Raw genomic sequence first — 19,224 nt, forward strand, 5'->3', positions numbered from 1 at the left:
CCGATGTGTCATTTGCCACCGTTTCCTCCTCCCTTTTGCCATCACATCCCTGTTTCTGGCCATTGTAAAGCCCCTTAGGATTTCTGAGTAACATGTCTGTCCGTGAGCCGAGGCCATGTGTGTAGGGAGAACTGGGGGGTTCTCGGGGTCTTTCAAGGCCAGAGCACTCAAATCTCAGTTTTCCAGGCATTTCAGATCATCAGACCCCAGCTGGTGCCTGGCTGCCCCAGGGCAGAGCGCCCTCTCGTGGGGACACATCTACACTCCATTCACGGCACAAATCCTGCACAGTGACAGCCACACCGCTAGCATCAGGGTTTTACAGAAATGCCTGTCATAATGACCTGCGTGCGTTCCTCAGTGTGCAGAGCTCTTGCACCTGGTCCCACATTCAGGGACCTTATTTAGTTAATCCCAGCAGACCCCTGTGGCCCTGCCATAGCCCTCAGGCAGCTGCTCTGCTGACCAGCTGGCAGGGAAGTGGGTGGGCCCGAACTCCAGCCTCTGACCCAGACCCTGGTTTAAGAACAATTCTAAGTGCAGTGAACGCCAGCAACCACACCGGAAGCTGAGCGTGTGCTGCTTGTGAGTCCATGCAGGAGAGATGCATGTCATTGTCCGGATGGAAATGACCACGCAAGTCCATCCTACCAGCTCCCCGCCCCCGGCAGTAGCGGCCTCTGGCAGGCAAGGGTCACACACCTCACCTCCTCATGATTGTGGGTGCACTTTGTGATATCCACAGAGAAGAGATAAAAACAGCACCTGGCATGTGAATAAAAGCTCGAGCAGATGTTCCCACTTATGAACCATTAATTTCTGGACCAACAACACAAAGACCATACTTCCAGGGACGTCTCACAGATAATGGGGCTGGAATTCAGTGGGCGGTTTTCTCTGTTCGGCCCCCTTCTCCACAGCAGTCATGCTTATGAGGGCAGATGTGAGTGCTGTCTGGAGACCTCTTGGACCCGACTCCTGCACCTTCATCTGCCTCTCAGGGGATGAAGACAAGCCAGAGCTGCCCTCTTGTCTCCTGAGCACTTGATAAGGTCCCGGTGAAACAGAGCTTTGGGGGAAGTTGTACTCAAGAGGCCCCAGCAATGCCAGAGGCCAGAGTGGACAGGCTGTGCTGGCTGGGCCCCAGGGACCTGTGTGTGGGAGCAGAGGGGTGGGTGGCAGGGAAGTAGGGTGGGCAGGAACTCCAGCCCCAGAGTGGGGCTGAGTGGAGCTCAGAGACCAACTGCACCCAGGATCCACAGCCCAGGCTCTGCTTATGGGAAACCAGCCCCCAGGGTGGAAGGAGCCCCCTTGGAGGATGACAGACATAGGTGGAGCACTGGGTTTGGCTAGGTGCTGGCAGCCCACCTGGCAAGGAGGAGCCTGCCTGCCATGGCCGAATGCAGTGGAAACCTCAGAAAGGGCGAGTGCTTCCTCCGGGCACACAGGCACTGTGAGCTGTGGCTGGCATACACCAGCAGTTCTCATATCTTAGCAGTTCGAGTTTGCTTTTCACACCATGTTGGGGCTCTAGTGTCTCGTGCATCTGCACCCCTTTCCAGGGCTGTCCATTGGCAAAGGCACCACGCTGAGTGTGAGGCCCAGAGGACTCTGTGCTGCACTGACCACAATGCCCAAACTTGTTCCACCACAGAACCCATTACCTGGATGCCCATGGGTACATGGCCGAGTAAGTACCCTGGGACGCTACCAAGTCTTCCCTCAAGTCTCTGCCAGCCCCATGGGGCCTGATCCTTCCACTCCCCTGTGACATCCTCACTCCTTCCCCCAAAACCCTGGCCCTGTGCTCCAGGTCATGGATATAAACACACAGCAGAGACTGAAGCACAGCTCAGCACTCTAGGTCTCTCCTCAGCAGTCCTGTGTCCAAGGCCCCCAGGAGGCCTGGGTAACAGCTTCACACTGCATGGCATCTGGTGTTCTTACACATTCACACACGGTGTAAACTTCACCATGAACACTTCAGAATACCCTCACCCCAAAAGCAACCCCATGCCCACTCAGTCACTCTCCCCTCCCCCAGCCCATTAACACCAACCCTTGTCTGGATTCTACTATTCTGCAGTCTGTGTAAGTGGAATCATACGTGACCTGTGGCTGGCTTCTTTCACACAGCTCATCCGCGTGGCAGCACATGTTAGAATGCCATTCCTTTTAACGACTGAATTATGTTCCAGTGAATATGTTTACATTTTGTTTAATCACTTATCCAAGGATAGGTATTTGGGCTGTTCCCACATTTTGGCTGGTGTGACTAGTGCTGCTACAAACATGTGCACAAGTTTATGTAGACACACTTGTCTGGACTATACACCCAGGAGTGGCATTGCTGGGTCACACAGTGACTAACAATTTTAGGAGCTTCAACAGTTTCTACAGCACCCGCACCTTTACACATTCACACCACATTGCAGTTTTCCTGTCCCCTTGGTTCACCTCCATCCTGGTGGGTGTGACGTGGTCTCACTGTGAGCCTGTGTTAGAATAAGGGGTCCCTCTAATGACAGGTTTTATTTGCTGATTCTATCCTGATAGAAATTATACACTAAGTCATTTCAGCAAATTCCTCCAAGAGAAGGGAGGCATGGGGGCATTTTCTGCAATTGCCTAATTTTTATGCTGAATGAGACACATGAGATTCAACATAGATTTTATTCTTCTACTAACAAAAATCATACAAAGACGAGACTGTAAAAGGAAAACAAAATCCACTTGAACGGGCTGCAGTTACAGTTACACAAAGCTCAGTGTGGAGAGGCTGTGTGGTGCTCAGGGACTGGGCAGGCAGGTGGGACACAGACGCATGGGCCTCACCACACATCTATGAGTGAGGGGTTTCGCTTAACTCAATGCTGAACCAGGACGGTCAAAGTCTGGACCCCACCCCACCCCCAACCCGGCTGCAGCTATTTGGCACACACTCTGACCAGTGGCCACTCTGATGGCGATGCTGGCCCTCTAGGCTGTCCTATGGCTCCTCAGAAACATCTGGAAATACACACTTAATCTTTGTCCCAACACGAAATCCGAGGCCCAGGCCAATTCCCTTGGCACCCCATGGAAGCCCGAGAAAGCCAAGGGTCTGGTCCTTTGGGCTTCTTTCATAGATACGACGTCTTTATGGACAAGTTAATTAGCACTGAAACGTCCAGGTGTTTAAACAAATAAATAAGCCACACAGAAAGTGTGGCACAAATTACTGCAGCATCTACAGTGAGTGTGATCGCTACCACAAGCAGAAAGACCACAAGGTAAAGTGCAAAACCTACGGATCACTAAAAGGTACCGTGTCAGTGCCCTAAACACAGCTGTCACTGTCCCCTCCATTCGGTGGAGTGGCACAGGCTTCAGCCAGACAACTCAGTGCATGTGCCCTGCCCAACCCAGGACTCCCACAGCTGCAGACCTACCGGTACCCCTCCCTGGAGCCTGAAGGGAGGACATGAGGTCACAGGAGCAAGTGCATGTCATGCTGAACTGTGTGGTTTGCCTGTGGTTCTGAAGGTATGAACACTCAGCATTTACTATTTCCGTGTCCAGAAATGTGCGCACAAGGCTGGGCCCACCAGTGCTTATGAAGGGCTGGAGTTCCCAGCAGCACACACCTGGGCTAAGGGCTTGACTGGGGGTTCTTGCCCTGGGGAGCTTCCTGGAGCACAAACCCAGCTGGACAACCCACCTTGAGTTCACGAACAAGCACATTCCCTTACCAGTCGTCCCCAACAAGATGGGGACATGACCAAGGCCACCCAGCTAAGCCTGGGGATGAGGGCGTGGGTGGCTGGCTTCTCTGCCTTTACTTTTGGAAACAAACAAGGATATCCAAAGGAACAGACAGATCAGGGGCTGATGAAGAACCTGTACTGAGCCCTTAGCCACAGGCTGACCTTTCACCTTCATAAACGGACCCTAATGGTCCAAGGGTCAACTTCAGTCCAAATATGGCTTCTTGCGAATGTCCCGGATGCAGAAGAACTGAAATGTGACTGCCACAAAAGACCAGGCGGGTGCAGTCAGGAGAATTAATTCTAGAATCCAGAGGTTGAGTGCATGGCCCTCATGAGAGGGACAGCTGTGTCCCAGGTACTCTGAGTCTCCCTCATGAGCATATGGAGCACCAAGGGCATCTCATCTCCCCTCGGACTCAAGGAAATCTTTTCAGTCACACAGTGGCTCTCAGCCTGGACAGGAGAGCCCGATGGTATTCTAGAAACTTCTGTAGAAAGCCACGCTGGCAGGTCAGGCCATGGTCTGTGCACACAGCACCGTCCCTGCGCCTGCCCAGTGCGCTTCCAGAGTGGCTGAGCATTAGGAATAGATGGTGATCACCTCCCGGCCACTGCCCCTGACCAGGAGGACCCTGTTTAGCCCCTCGGTCAAGACCTCAAGGAACTCCATATCTGGGGTGGAACGAGTTAAGGCCAAAGCTGATCCCATGGACATATAGCCTAAAGCATGAAGAGTGACTTACTCAGGGTCCTGTGTCATTAGGACTGGGTTTGAGAAAGATGAGGGCTGAGTTAGGAAAAGCCAGACCCTAAGTCCCTGGTGTGGGGTGGGAAAGTGGCCCAGGACAGGGGAGGGGTCCCAGAAGTGCAGCCTGAAGTGCAGACGCAACCTAACAAGAAGCCTCCATGCGACACAGGTGGCCTGATTGGGAACCAAGAGGATACCCCTGCCCTCACCAAGGGCTCCAGGTGCAGACCCACCAGGACGGATGTGCCTGACATATGTGTCCACTATCCACCAAGACAACCAAAGAGGCTGGAATACCCTGGTCACCAAGACATAAAGTCTTAACTTGTAGTCAGCGTGAGGCTTGAACCTGAGAGCCAAGCTGCTGACTTCCTACTCACCTCTGATCCTACTCCCCCGGGGGAGGGCAGGGGCTGAATCCTGGAGGCCTGTCCCCAGGCCACTCCCCTAGGCAGCCTGGAGCCTGTGTGAGGACCTGCTCCTGCATCATGTGGCAGCTGATGCACATTTAGGGGCTGACAAACCACTTTGGGCAGGGTTGACCTATGACCTCTTGAGGTCAAAGCCTCCCACTTTGTGGCTGGCACACCCCGACCAACTGGGAGGGGCTGGGGAGCCCACATGGGAACATGGGGCACATGTTTAATGGGCAGCAAGGTGCCAAGAGGGGTCAGAATCGAGCTTGGAAGAGCCTGTGGACCCATTGCCTCAGGCTCGGTCCTTCCCAGAGATCGAGTCACAGGTGCCTGATAGGCCCCAGGGAAACACCAGGACAGGAGCTGGCCAGGTGGGAGCTCAGAGTCCAGAGCCCATGTAACCTGCTCCCCACCCTAAGGGCTGCACAAGGCAAGGATACAGTTCTCATCCCCCTGCCGGTTTTTGGGGGGTCCTGGCATGTTCAGCAGGACCAGCTGGGCGTCCTGGGACTTGTTCAGGACGACACCGTTGAGCTTCACAGCCGTGTGCATTCTCCTAACATTGGACTGGTTCCTGCAAAAGGGAAATGGTCACTCTGCACCCCCCAGCCCACGATGCTGGGCACCAGGCCAGGTCTGAAGCCTGATCTGCCCCACTTCATTCTCATTGGAAAGGGTCGAGTGGAAACAGATCCAATTCAAATGGATTCACAGCCCTAAAGGCTCCATGGGAGGTGATTCCGTAGGAGAATCGTTTTGGGAATTAGGGGACAGGGGAGAGGGGATTTATTTAGCAACCAGAAGGCTTTGGCCTCCAAACACTTAAGACTGAGAATCACTAAAGCTGCGGAGCTTCTAGTTTACAAGCAACTGTCCACACAGGCGGAAGCAAATGCTTTGGGGGCGAGCTTGCTGTCTGAGCACAGAAAGGCAGTCGGACTGCAGTCCTTCTACAAGGTCACTACGCCCTGGACATGGGAGGGACGGGCAGACAGATACACAGAGGCCGCACACAAGGGGTCAGGAAAAGGCCTGCAGGACGAGTGCCCAGGCCGCACTCTTTGATCAACTCAACCCTTAAACCAAATAAATCTGATTATAACCACCAATTATTACCAGGAGGAAAACAGGGACACAGACCCTTTATTTTCTCCCTCCAATTCCGTCTGATAAAATTAGAGATCAGGTCTGTCCGAGGCACAACCGGGATCTCTCATCACAACAACCATGAATTAGGTGCCTGGAGAGACCAAAATTACCAGTGTGCTTGGGGAGGGCAGCAATCCTAGAAATGCATGTGTGAGATATTAAAGGATCTCTTAGGGTTAAGAGTTTGAAAACACATATAATCTTAAAATCAAAGGTTTGGGTCTGGGAGGACCTGTGGCTCCACGACAAAGTGCCCCCGTTGGGGGGCAGAGACCCAAAGAGGGACAGGGTGTCCCTCATGGTCCAGAAGCTACTAGTCTGCTGTGAGTCCACAAAGCAGGAAATGTATCAGCAATACGCTGACTCTACCAGAGGGAGAAGAGCTTTCAAAACAGGTTTCTAAGGCTGGGAATTAAGGATCCAGGGTGGGGGGTACAGGGATGAAGAACCAAAATGGAGATTCTGGTCCCTGTTGGCGACATGGCCAGGAAAAAGAGAAAACACAGAAAAAAAGACGGGCACAACACACCCCAGGCCACCCCAAAGTGCACGTGCCCTAGGGATACCACAGCAAGTCACCCACAAGTCAAGTATGGGCTGACCTCCCACCTTCCAGAAGCCTCTCCCAGCCTAACCATGAGGAGAGCCAGACAGGAGTGCAGCCCTAGAGGAACGTCCACCTGTATGCTTAGTTCTGTCCATAAAATAGCCTCTTCCTGGTTCACTTGCTTCTGTGTCCCCAAGCCTGCAGAGGTGCACTCTGGCTCAATGCAGAGGTTAGGGGTTCAGGTGCATGGAGCTCCTGTCCTGAGCCCAAGTGTGCCGCGTGGGCGCAGGGATCTCAGCAGGCCATGGTTCAACAGTGCTTTAGGGAGAAACCCTATCCTGTGTCTACATGTTTTGTGTGTTTTTTTAAATTTATAGACTTTATGGGGGGGGACAGATTTTAGATTTACAGAAAAACAGAGCAGAATGTAGTCCCATGTATACCCCCGAGCACAGTCTCCCTGATACATCTACATGTTTGCTCCCTCAGTGACCAACAGTTATGTAATTAACTCAGGTTTAGGGGTCAAAAAAGGAAGTGTAGCCACCTAGTCCCAGAGTTCTGCTATAGACACTGCCTTGGGCTGCGCCACTGCAGGAGAAAACAGCCTAGAAGTTCCTGGGGCAGCCAGGGGAGGGGGGACACGATAGAGAAAGACGTATGGACAAATGGACCAACAGCAGCCTCAGGGGGCCCTCCCTCCCGCCTGGCCAGCCTGGCCCTGGAGCCCTGGAGCCCTGGCCATGGGACTAAGTCCTGGCCTGACCGTGCAGAAAACTCATCCACATCCCTTTTCACATAGATGGTAAAGGACAGCAGCTTCCCACAGGGTGAAAGGCATCTGATTGGGGGACACAGGAAATCCTATCCCCACAGAACTGAGGTTTTGTATTTGAACACCTTCCTGGATCCAGGGATGTGGGTGAATCAACTAACAGCTATCAAGACACAAGCTTCCACTCAGAGCCGGCTCAGGACCAACCGGCCCAGGACCAACCAGCCCAGATCCCGGTTCTTCCTTGGTCTTTAGAGAACGAATCTCAGGAACGTGCCATGAGCCGCTCTGAACGGAGAGGAGCAATCAGACAGGAAATAACTGAAAGCTACAGCAGTGGCGAGCAAGCTCCGCCTGCACATGGACGGGCACACACAGACACGCACGCACACATGGGGACATGTGCACATGAGCCACGCACACACGGTTTACTAGAGGTGCATGGGCCAGGCATGCGAGGCAAGCAGGCTAACAGGTATCCTAAACCAAGTGAGTGACTTACAGGTTTCCCCATTCTCTACATGGAAGAGAAAACAGAGAACATGTTACTTTAGCAGTGATCACGATGCACACTTTCAGACAATTTTAGGTTCACCCCAGGCCGCCCTTTCCTGGCCTAACTTGGTCCTTCTCTGCAAGGGGTTCTCAACTCCAGGGGCCTCAGAAAGCCTCTAGGCCACTCCCAACAACCTGGGCTATAAGGACTAGCCCACTGCTAAAGACCCGAGGGAGATGCTGCTCTGCTCTCCTATCCTGGGACCCAGACCCTTTCCTGGGGCCGAGCCACACTGTGTCCTCCATGGGCACTTTTGCCAGCCCTGGTGGTTCTCGGCTCAACATCACAGGCAGGAGCCAAACCAGGTGGACAGGCCCCTGGCCCTGCATCATCAGCAGGGTCCAAGCTGGGAATTCCAATCCATCTAGAAACCCTAACTTCTAGCTGCTGTAAGACCCACCAAGAACACAGACAAGCCTGGCTTCATGGCTGACTCACTGCCTAGGCCCTGGCTATCCAGCCCTAAGAGGACGTGGTGGCCCTTGGGCTGATTCCCTACCCTTCCAGGTCTGCCAGCCTGCAGCTGTGTGCCTGCTGCCCTGTCACAGGCAGCAAAGGGAGCTGGGACCTGCCACCCAGGCTACCAGGTTGACACTCACGGTTTCAGGCTGAAGAGGTCTTTGAACCCGGACATGCTGGTATCTTTGTTCTTATACTTCTCAGCGATCAGCTTCTCCTTTGTCCAGGTCATCTGAACTTTGTCCGGTGTGGAAGGGGCTTGGGTCCTGGCGGTCACCACAGAATGGGATGCAGTGTTCCTGTCATGAATTAGCTGAGCCTGGTGGAAGGGTAGGGGAAGCAATAGGACTCATCACAGCAGGACTCAAACCTCCCCAGGGGGAGGTGAGCACAGAAGGGAGAAGTCACTGGCCCACAGAACCACAAAGGTTTCGTGACCAACCTAACCTAGGAACCCCCTGACGGTCTCCCAGTTGGGGCCCCAGTACTGCCCCCACTCCTACCAGTCCACCCTCCTCCTGGGCTTCCAGACCAAAGTCATCACTTCCTTCACCATTTCCACCTGCTCCAGCTCTGAAAGCCACTGAGAAAGAACCCAGGACTCCATATTGGCACAAGAGGACACTGATGTCCAAAGTCTCTATTACACATGCTGCCTCCACCTCCTGACCTGCTCATCCACCTTTCACTCACTAATTAAGCTATCACCTCATTTATCCATTAATTCATTCCTTCACTCATCCATCCTTTCTTCCTTGCATTCATTCATTCATCCCTTTACTCATCATCTTTTCTATCATTTATTCATTCATCCCCTCACCCACCCATCCTTCCTTTCATTCATTCAATCATCTCCACTCATTCATTCATCCATCCATCAATCCATCCATTCGTCCACTCATTCATCAACAGCAAGGCGGGTGCCAGGGAGCCCATGCTCTGGGGTGGGCAATAAGTGCCATGGAGTTTGGGGGTGGGTGGGATGTGGAAGGAGGCAGCTATGGCATTACACAAAGCACCGTGGGAAGCCTGTGTGCAAAGAAGGTGCTGACAAATGGCCAGAGGGAGATAGGAGAGGCCTGTGAGGATGAGGTGGGCTCAGGGCAGGGGCTAGCATCACTGAGAAACTGCAGGGGCCTGTGTGGCCAGAGTGAAGGTTACTCAGGCGACAACAGGGTCATGTGAGGTCAGGCATGGAGCCTGGGGGAGGGGTTAACAAGTTGGCTCTAAGTAGACTGTGTGTGGGAGACCAGGGGTGACACAGCCTCTGAATCCAGCCTGGGCATAATCGACAGAGGCCAGTGAGGGTGTGAGACCTTGATCCACATGCGGAGAAGAGGTGGAGGTGGAATTCAGGCCACCCAACCATTCACAAAACCAAGGATGGAGATGAGTGGCTCAAAGCAACCGCAAAGAACCTGGTCCTGCACCATCACCCATGTGACTGGCCACCTCTACCAAGGGGCATCCGGCACGCACACGCACCTCCCTCTCACGCTCCGTCTTGGATAGCTGCATCTGCTTTAGCATCTGGCTCCTCTGTTCCATGACCAGCGTCTTCTCATAGGTGAACGCGGAGATGTCATTCTCAACCTAGAACATCCCAGGGCACAGAAGTAAACTCAATGCCTGGCCAGGCGTGGTTCAGTGGTTGAGCATCGACCTAGGATCCAGGAGATCTTCCTTCGATTCCCGGCTAGGGCACATGCCCAGGTTGCGGGCTCAATCCCCAGTTGGGGGAGTGCGGGGGGCAGTCAATCATTGACTCTCATCATTGATGTTTCTATCTCTCCCTCTCCCTTCCTCTCTCTGAAATAAATAAAAATATGTATTTTTTAAAAAAAGTAAACTCAACATGTACAGAACATGACGTTTTCACCACGGATCTCCTGCTTCAGGTTGAGCAGGTACTGAAACAATAGGAGGCTCTGCCCCTCCCTCTCTGCATCACCCTCTGCAGGATCACAGCCCCCAGCCCCAGGAGGGGTGAGCATGTGTGAGCACATATAAGTGTGATCCTATGTGCAGGTGAGCATGTGCCTGTACATGTGTGAGTGTGTGAGCACATATGTGAATCAGCATGTGAGCGTGTGTAAGTATATCTGTGAGTGTGCATGAACATGTATGCTGGTGAACATGTGAGAGGAAGAGTGTGAGACTGTGTAAGCGCATGAGTGTGTGAACAGCCTTCACAACTGAACATGCTTCATTCTCCACCCATACCCCTCCCCAGAACCCACATTCACTAACACGAGATGCCTGTGAGGAGGAAAACACCACACCAATAGCTAACCAAGCACACGCTATATGTCCAGGTGTCTACACCTGGCAGTGGCCACCAGTGCACAGCCCAGGTGTGAGGGACACGCTCACAAGTAACAGAAGTTGTTTCCTGTACCCAGGAGAGTTAGCTGCCTACACAGGATAAATTGTAACTTGCCCACTGACCACAGAGCTTGGTCCTTTCCTGACACTGGCCTATCCTTCAGTGGGTGACACTGGGTCCTCCCTGTCCCTGGGGTGTACCACCCCTCAGCCCTCTTGGCCCTGAGGAGATCTGCCCATAGGACCTCCATGGAGCTCTGTGCCCCGCCCACAGGGCTTTGTGAGCTGGGTGTCATTCCCTTACACATTCTTGTGTGTCACTCTGTGGAGAAATTAATTTTTATGCATTATTTCTGTCAGTCCACTCTACTAAATTCTTACTGAGTACAATGTTTATTTTCTTGTTTTCCCCCCAGGTATTTAAATCATATCCTCTACGAAATAAAAGATACCCTCATTTCCGGTACTTAAGGCTGCAACATCAGCATCTAGGAGGCAAGATCCTGTGGACAGATGGCCAGCTGACCTGACTGCTGGGGCGTGCTGACCCTTGGCGCTCACAGCAAGCTGGTTTGGGCTTGCATGCCCTTTGAGTCCATTAACTAAATTTCCCTGATGCTCTTAATAAAATCTACTCATTTTAAAGAACAGTCTTGCCCAGCCAGGCGTGGCTCAGTGGTTGAGCATTGACCTAGGATCCAGGAGATCGGGGTCGATTCCCGGTCAGGGTACATGCCCGGGTTGCAGGCTGCAGCTGATCAATGACTCTCTCATCATAGATGTTTCTATCTCTCTCTCTCCCTTCCTCTCTCTGAAATCAATAAAGATATATTTTTAAAACAGAAAAGTCTTAGCAAAACCCCAAGCTCTTTCGTGCTGATACTTCACAGTTCACGCTCCTGACTTTGGTCTTTCTGAACCTTGCTCGCTGGTAACACCTCCTTCCTTGTTAGTGGCCCTGATTCCTTACTGTTAAATTTTAGCCTCTGACCACTGGCCTCCCCTATCCTCATTCATTTTCACACTCCCCCCAAATCCATGGCCCTCAGGTACCCCGTGGGCCCCCTGCTTCCTGAGGACCTTACAGCCCCAGGTACCCTGGGCCCTTGCTCTCTGTCAACAAGGCTCCCAATTCACATAACTCCACGTGAGAACAGCATCATGGACCATCTCTGTCCCGCGATGCCCTGGAGGAACAGACTGACCTGAAGAAGATCCCAGGAGCAGCAGGAGGGGAAGGAGGGACCTAACTAACTGGACACCAGCCACAGCCTCCTCCTCCCACAGGAGTGCTCACCTTACCTATAAACCTCGCAGGACCCACCCCTCCGATGGGTGGGTAGCAGGGTGGTCCCAGGCAGGAGCAGGACTACTCTCATGTTCACAAAGGAAATGAAATTATGTTGTCCCTAAACCATAGATGCTTTCTACTTAAACCTAATTAGCAATCATGACTGAGACCAAGCAGGGCTGTAGATTTTAATGTTACTGTTAAATAAACGGGACCAACTCCCCACTTGGAAAGCTGAATGAGACCAGTGACTTTGAAATACAATAACCATAGTTACTCAAAATTATGACAGACACCATGACTCAATACCCCCTCAAATGGGGGCCAGATCATTTGCAGCTTAATTCCATTTGGCTTCAGGTGATTTAAAAATGTGTGAGCTTGCTGATGGATGGTTACAGAATGGGGGACAGTAGCAAAGGGACACAGGAGCCACATAGAAGACATCCCAACAGCCAAAGCTGGTGAACATGGGCAAGAGAATGAACAGTAGTGAACAACCCAAAGTGCAGAGTAGTGTGAGATCTACACACAAATGCACCCAACACATGCAGAGGAGATCCTGGCAGCTTAGCCTCTCCTGCACGCTGACTTGGGGACGCACTTCCAGAGAGAGAGTCTGGACTTCACAAAGGGGGCACCTGTGACACACCTGGATCACAGGTCCTCATCACCTGTGATGGGTTAAATGTCACATTCCCCTTAATGGGGGGCATTCTACAAAATACCTGAGTCCCTCTAAACTGCCACGGTCATTAAAAAAAAAGGGGGGGGAGAGAAACTGTCATAGCCCAGAGGAGGGAGTGCAGCCTAGTGGGGTTCTGAAACAGAGGAGGACATTGGGGAATGACAGAAGATGCTGGCAGTCAGCAGCACAGAGGGCAGTAACGTACAGGGCCAGCCCTCAGCTGTGACCACCACGGTGAATGTGAAGTCAGCACCAGGGCCTGCGGGAACCCTGCTCCACCTCCACGTGCCCACAAATCCAGAACTACACCAAACTTTAACAAAACAGCACAGCCGGCAGTGCTGCCCACCCGAGCACACAGGGCCTCACCATCTCCACCACCTCCACCTCTGCGCTGATCCTGAGGTGGTACAGGAACGTCTGCAGGTCCTTCTTCATCTGGATGCTATTGTCATCCACCTGAGCCACTGTGAAGATGCGCATCCGGCACTTCCTCCACACCTGGGCGGGGCAGGGGGCGCACATCTGCACTCAGCTTCTGACACCATTGGCCCCACTGCCCCCCTCAGGGGACACAAGCCACCCAAAGCAGCCCAACTAATGTGACCCTTCCCCAGCATGATGTGTCCCCCACCCCACCACTGCATGGCCCATGACCTCCAACCTGTGACCCATGACCCTCCATCTGTGACCCCTCCGCCCCTCCGTGTGACCCCTGACCCCACCTGTGACCCACCTCACGTGACTACGGTTCCCACCTTGTGCTGCCGCAGCAGGAAGGGCAGGAGCATGAGCAGGCCGCCATCGTGCACGATCCACCACACGTCGATGTGCCCGTCACTGAAGCGTTCCTGGTTTTGCGGAAACAGGTCCACATTTTTGGCCACCAGCAGGGCCTGCTGTGCTGCCGTGGTGTCACGGACGGTGTCTGTGGGGAGACAGCACATGGTCAAGAGGGCCTCAGGAGAACTGTGCACCCCACTGACTTGCTGGGCACCAGCCAGCACAGGAGGCGGCCACGGCGTTCCCATAAAGCCCCCAACGAGGGGAGGCTCCAAAGGCAGACCTTGCTCCATCAGCCACTTGGCAGCTGGCACAGGGGTGCAGGCGGCCAAGCTGGGTACCTCCCCAGGGATGGCCAAATTGGGGGGCATGGTTGGGAGACAGGGAGAGGGCAGCTCAAGGCTTTCAAATGGATGTTCACTTTTCAAATGTTTTCAAGTGAAACAAGCTTGGGGCGCCAACAGGCCTCCAGGGAGCAGCTATCGGGCTGGTGACCCTGACACCCGCAGCCCGTGGGAGACATTACCCACCGACAAAGTTCTTCCAGGAGAAAGGGTTGTCCTCCTCCTTCCAGGACTCAGGCCAGGCCATGAGCACTGTGTTGTGCTTCATGCCCCCAAGGCCAGCTGACTGGATCAGGTGGGACATGCCATCCCGCAGGTTGGAAGACACAACCAGCTGGCAGAAGCCTTTGGTCTTTTCGACACCCATCAGGGACCGGATGTTCTGGGGAGAGGCCAAGAGTCAGTGCCACAGTGTCCATGGAGCAGACCAGGAGCAGCATGTGTCAGCACCACCCACCCACCACAAGGGGCCTGGGCAGCCTGGGAAGACCCCACACCGACATCACTGCCTCAGGGTAAGGCCACAGGCTCAGCGAGGGTGGTACCTGTGGTACTAAATTCAGGACCCAGCAGGTGCTCTGGGGTACCTGCGTCCGTGTGTGTGTGTGTGTGTGTGGAGACTGGGGCAATGGTCAGCGCTATGCATACAACTTGAGGTGGTTCTTTCACGTGATCAACATCGTCACAAAACTGCCAACTATTTCACTGGGACATTTAAGTCCTGGATTAAACAGCTGGTTTGTTGAAAACTTCACTAGAACGTGTCAAAACTAACAGCTCTTCTAAGAAAAACTGTGGTATCTCACAGGTTCAGGGATGAAATACCAGGTGCATGCCATCTGCCCCACTGTGTGCAGTTTCTGCCCACTCCATCAGCAGGCATCTGACCAGGCAGCTTGATTTCAGAGGAGGCCCAACAAGCAGTAACCAACATGTTTTCCATTAAAGAAATGCTGCGTGTGGATGCTGGTCTTCTTCCCGGCCATGCTGAGCTGCCCAGAGGCCAGGCTCAGGGCTCCCTTTAGGCAGAGCCACAAACCATAGAGAAGCACTCCGGGATCCTGACACCAATGGGCCCGCCCACTGCATTCCAAATTCCTCAAATGTCTGCCTCCTAGAATGGGAATGTCTCTCCAAGGCCTGCCCCACACTGCATTTTGGAACACAGATCCCTTGTTTTCTTAAATCTCACAGGTCTATGGACAGGGGAATTTAGCCCTAGGATGAGCTACACCCAGAGTCTCACCAATACCCAGTTCAAATGATGGAGACAATGAGATTTGGGACCTCAGCTGCTGATAGAGGGATTCTGGACCGAGAATTGATGAGCTGAGACTGAGGAGGTAGTTGGGATAAGATGAATGTATTCTGCACATAAGACAGATGAGCATTTTGGGGGGCAGAGGACAAACTATAGTGGGCTGATGGTGGTCCCCCAAAAGATAAGTCTATATCTTAATTCTGATAATCTGTGAATGTGGCATTGTTTGAAAAACGGGTCTTTGCAGGTGTGATTAAGTTAAGAATCCTAAGATGAGGAGATCATCCTAGATCATCCAGGTCGCATTGAATCCAGTGACAAGTGTCCTTATGAGACAGAAGAGGAAAGACACAGACATGGAGAAGTCATGTAAAGACGGGCAGAACTGTGAGGAATGCGGCCATAAGCCCAGGGACACCTGGAGCCTCCAGGGCTGAAGGAGGCAGGACGGGTCCTCCTCCCAGTCTTGAGAGGGAGTGCAACCCTGTAACACCTTGATTTTGGACTTCTGGCCCAAAGAGAGGGAGGATAAGCCTGTATTGTTCTCAGCCCCTCAGGTGTGGTCATGAGTTACAGCCACTGCAGGACACTCATACGAAGGGCTAGAGTCACTCCCCTCTGCCCTTGCCGAGACCTCAGAACCTCTGAGCAGGCAAACCCAGCAGGACAGGGACCTCAAACAAGGAAGGAAACTGGAGCTGGGTCGTCATAAGGGCTCTGAAGAGACCTGTCCATCAGGAGGACTTTTCCAAGGTTTGAGCTAAATGGCCTTCAGCACCAGTTTTACAACCCTCCTGACTGTAACCTACACTGGCTCTCTTTAAGGTCTCAGAGCATCGCATATTGGGAGCATTTCATAAGCAGGTTTCAGTCCCGCATGTTTCAAACTGAAAGACCACTGCTTTCTTTGAGAAAAGCAATAGCGAAGCACACAACACTACCTGGGGCATTGGAGATGGAAGACATTCGTGCATCCCAGGCAGACATGGCTGCCCTCCCCACTGCTCTCCGCTTCTTCACAGGCCACCCTGGTCCCACCTCCCCCTTCCAGACCCAGCCGGTGCCCACCTACCTCCTCGGCCTGCTGGGCCTCCGTGTGCTTATCCAAGTAGGTCCCCTCCAGCACAGAGCCCACGATGGTCAGGCCCTTGCCAGCCTTGAGCTGCGTGGTGAAGGACAGCAGGCGGGGGTGCTTCACACACTGCTCAGAGTCCAGGTTCAACATCACCAGCACCTGGGGCCTGTGTAGGGATAGCAGTTACCATGGCAACTCATCACCACACTCTCACAGGTGGACAGGTGAACAGGTGGGACAGGTGAAATAGGCAACCATGGGAAAGGTGAACAGGTGAGACAAGTGAATAGTCAAATGCATCCTGGGGCCCCAAGCCTAAGGCTGTCTGCTGAAAACCCCGGTGGGCACCTCCCATCCCTGCTCGTTAACACCTCCAGGTAAGAGCAGGATGGGGAGACCAAGGGCTTTCAGTACAGATTAAATTAGGGGGAACCTTCCCCCGACCCCCTCCCAGAAGTGAGAAGAGGGCACAGCCCAGCTGTTACATGCTGAAGTCCTCCATCCACAGGAGGAGCCCCACTAGGAAAGCTCACCCACTTCCCACCCATCACACAGCCCAGGCCCAGCTTAGAGCCCAACATTGCCCTCCAGACGTCTGATCAGACACAAACTGATCACCCCCCCTCCGGCTGACCCGCCATTGACTGAGGGAAGGTGCTCCATGGGCTCAAAGGGCAGGGGCGGTGTCTGAGGTGGGCTGCGGGTGCTCACCTCCAGTTCTTGGTGTGGGGGGTGCCATGTTCCACACGCAACAGGGCGTAGCGGGCGGCATTAAGCGACAGTCCCCTGATGCCATCCCCCCACTCCTTCTCAGCCCTGTGAAAGAAAGGACAGCAGTGAGGCCCCCACAGCACAGCACACTCAGGAAGCAGGGCAGCCACCCCAGTAAGCCGACTTAGGATCTCTCTGCACTTCTGTAATAGAGGACGGGGCTTCCAGGCCAGTCAAGAGCGGAGAGGGGCAAGACATGGGGAGGGAGCACCATGGCTGGAAGAGGTAGGAGGAGGTGACCCTGGCACCATGTATGGGACCTCAGAGTTCCGGCCAGCTGGGGGAAATGAAGATGTGGTGGAGGGACTCTGACGGGCAGTGACCTGGGCAAAGCTGGCTCCAAAAGACGGCTTCACCAGCATGAGCAGTCACAGCCCCCAGACCCTCCTTCGAAATCACTCTGAGAGCTGGGGCAGAACTTCAGGCAGCCCACCCACCTGGCCAGAGAGGCCCCACCTCTCCCTGCCACCCCGCAGGGACCAGGGCGCTGGGGAAATGCCCCAGTGAGGAAACTACAGGCTCTGAGATGCAGTTAGCCTACTACTGTTGCCCACAGCTTTTTTTGACCATGTGGTTTCTGGAAATTTTGAAATCTGCCACTTATCAGTGCCGCCACTGGGTGGATTTTAGTTTCTAAAAAGCACACTAAAAAAGTATGGCTTTTATATATATAGATAAATCTAATGCTGTGTCATACAAACACAGAATAAACTGAGAACAGTAGATGTGGCAGCTCTCCACCTGTTATGACAACGGCTGCAGCAGAGATCCTGCTCAGGTCCCTGTGCACCTGTCTCCGGGAGAGGGACCCCAGCCCTCCCAGTCCTAACCCACCCTACACAGGACTTGGCTATAAAACCCCAGGAAGGCCCCACTCCAGGAGCACGCCAGGTTGGCAGGGACCCAGTGACCTTGGTGGCCGCATTGCCCACAGAACTCACCCTCGGTACTCAATGTACTTGTAGATACAGCCGGCGATAAGCATGGCAAACAGGGCATAGTACCAGGAGCAGATGAACATCAGTGCCAGGCACAGGCTCATGCCCAGGAAGGATAGCGTCCTGGGGGAGTGTGTGGTCATCTAGTGGCCGCAAGTGGGGGCCAGAGTCCATGCCCTGGCCCGCACCCGGACCCTCATACCTCACATGCCCCGTCCGTCCCCATGCCCCAAACTAACATCTAAGCAGCTGCCTCAAAAACGTTACTGGTCCCTTAGTGAAAATCTTTCTTTCAGTTACTCCTAAAAAACAGCAGGGATGCCTGGCAACTGGCTCCTCCATCCTGAGTTGACTCTAAGGGCTGAAATGGCCCCACTGACACCTGCAGAAGCCCTGGCTCTTCAACTATGCTGAACATCCACTCTACTCCCCAAGGCACTCAGCACCCCGCTGGGCACGAAACTCAGCACCTGACGCCCAGGGAACATGAGACCAAGCAGCCCCGGGTCCCATACTGAAAACAAGGGTTGCCGCACAGTGGGCATCCCAGGTGACAAACACAGGCACACTGCCCTCACCAGCCTGGCTGGGCTCTTCCACAAAGGACAACCAGGGCCCCTGCAGTCTTTGGGCCCCACAGCAGCTGGCCCTGCAGACGCACCATGTATCCCCTCCCAGTGGTAGCCTTACAGGTGGCAGCCTTACCAGTGGTAGTATCTGAAGCGTGGGCGCCAGTTAGGGGTGCGCAGTAGGGTCTGCACAGCGCAGGCCAGGTTCACAAACATGTAGCACATGAGGAAGAACCTGGGGAACCAAGAAGCAGCGTCAGAGGGGCCGGGCAGGTTCCACAGTGGTCCCAACATCTGCTCCGTCCTGCGGGAGTCCCTGCCCACCACCTCCCGTGAGCCCCCTCACCCACATCAGTGTCCTTCCTATGGGAATCTCCTTGTCCTGACCCCATCACTGCCCTCCAGGTCTGCCTGCCTGCCTCTCATCCACATCACTGTCCCACCATAACCATCTGGGCCCCTGGGCCCCTTCCCAGTCTACTGTTCCCTGAGCAGAAGGCCAGCCCTGAGAGCAGGGCCTCATGTCCCTGTAGTGGTCACAGTGGTGACCACATCCCCGTCCCTACATGCCGTCCGCACCCGCACTCACATGGAGAGGATGGGAGCCACACTGTCCAGGGAAGCGATGAGGATGCCAATCTCACAGATGAGAGCCGTGAGCAGCAGCGCCCACGTGGGCTCCCCGTTGGCCTTCCCATGGCCGAACACCTGCGGGGAGAATGGCACGTGGGCTGGGGACAGAGGCCAGCAGCAGCCGTAGGAACAAGGGCTGGAGCTGGT

At 53.9% G+C, this 19,224-nt stretch overlaps 1 protein-coding gene across 5 annotated transcripts in view; it reads right to left on the reverse strand.

The window, feature by feature from the left end:
• Positions 1 to 2,654: 2,654 nt before the first annotated feature.
• SLC12A7 (solute carrier family 12 member 7) overlaps positions 2,655 to 19,224 on the reverse strand; it is an 82,970-nt gene continuing 66,400 nt past the window's right edge. For 2 of the 5 annotated variants that reach the window (XR_013998450.1, XR_013998451.1), the window contains exons 13-24: positions 19,034 to 19,152; positions 18,581 to 18,679; positions 17,879 to 17,998; positions 16,878 to 16,982; positions 16,164 to 16,332; positions 14,017 to 14,212; positions 13,462 to 13,631; positions 13,073 to 13,204; positions 9,885 to 9,992; positions 8,525 to 8,718; positions 5,354 to 5,487; positions 2,655 to 4,421 (exon numbers count right to left, since the gene is read on the reverse strand). Coding sequence is in view for 3 of the 5 variants with exons in the window: in XM_081132426.1 (XP_080988552.1) it covers positions 4,330 to 4,421; positions 5,354 to 5,487; positions 8,540 to 8,718; positions 9,885 to 9,992; positions 13,073 to 13,204; positions 13,462 to 13,631; positions 14,017 to 14,212; positions 16,164 to 16,332; positions 16,878 to 16,982; positions 17,879 to 17,998; positions 18,581 to 18,679; positions 19,034 to 19,152 (1,623 nt within the window). In the remaining 2 variants the exon portion in view is untranslated. Of the gene's footprint in view, positions 4,422 to 5,353; positions 5,488 to 7,805; positions 7,902 to 8,524; positions 8,719 to 9,884; positions 9,993 to 13,072; positions 13,205 to 13,461; positions 13,632 to 14,016; positions 14,213 to 16,163; positions 16,333 to 16,877; positions 16,983 to 17,878; positions 17,999 to 18,580; positions 18,680 to 19,033; positions 19,153 to 19,224 lie in introns of those variants that run through there. The other 3 variants (XM_081132426.1, XM_081132427.1, XM_081132428.1) reach the window with 2 other exon arrangements.

Source organism: Miniopterus schreibersii (genome assembly GCF_964146895.1).
Source record: "Miniopterus schreibersii genome assembly, chromosome: 3".
Taxonomy (NCBI): domain Eukaryota; kingdom Metazoa; phylum Chordata; class Mammalia; order Chiroptera; family Miniopteridae; genus Miniopterus; species Miniopterus schreibersii.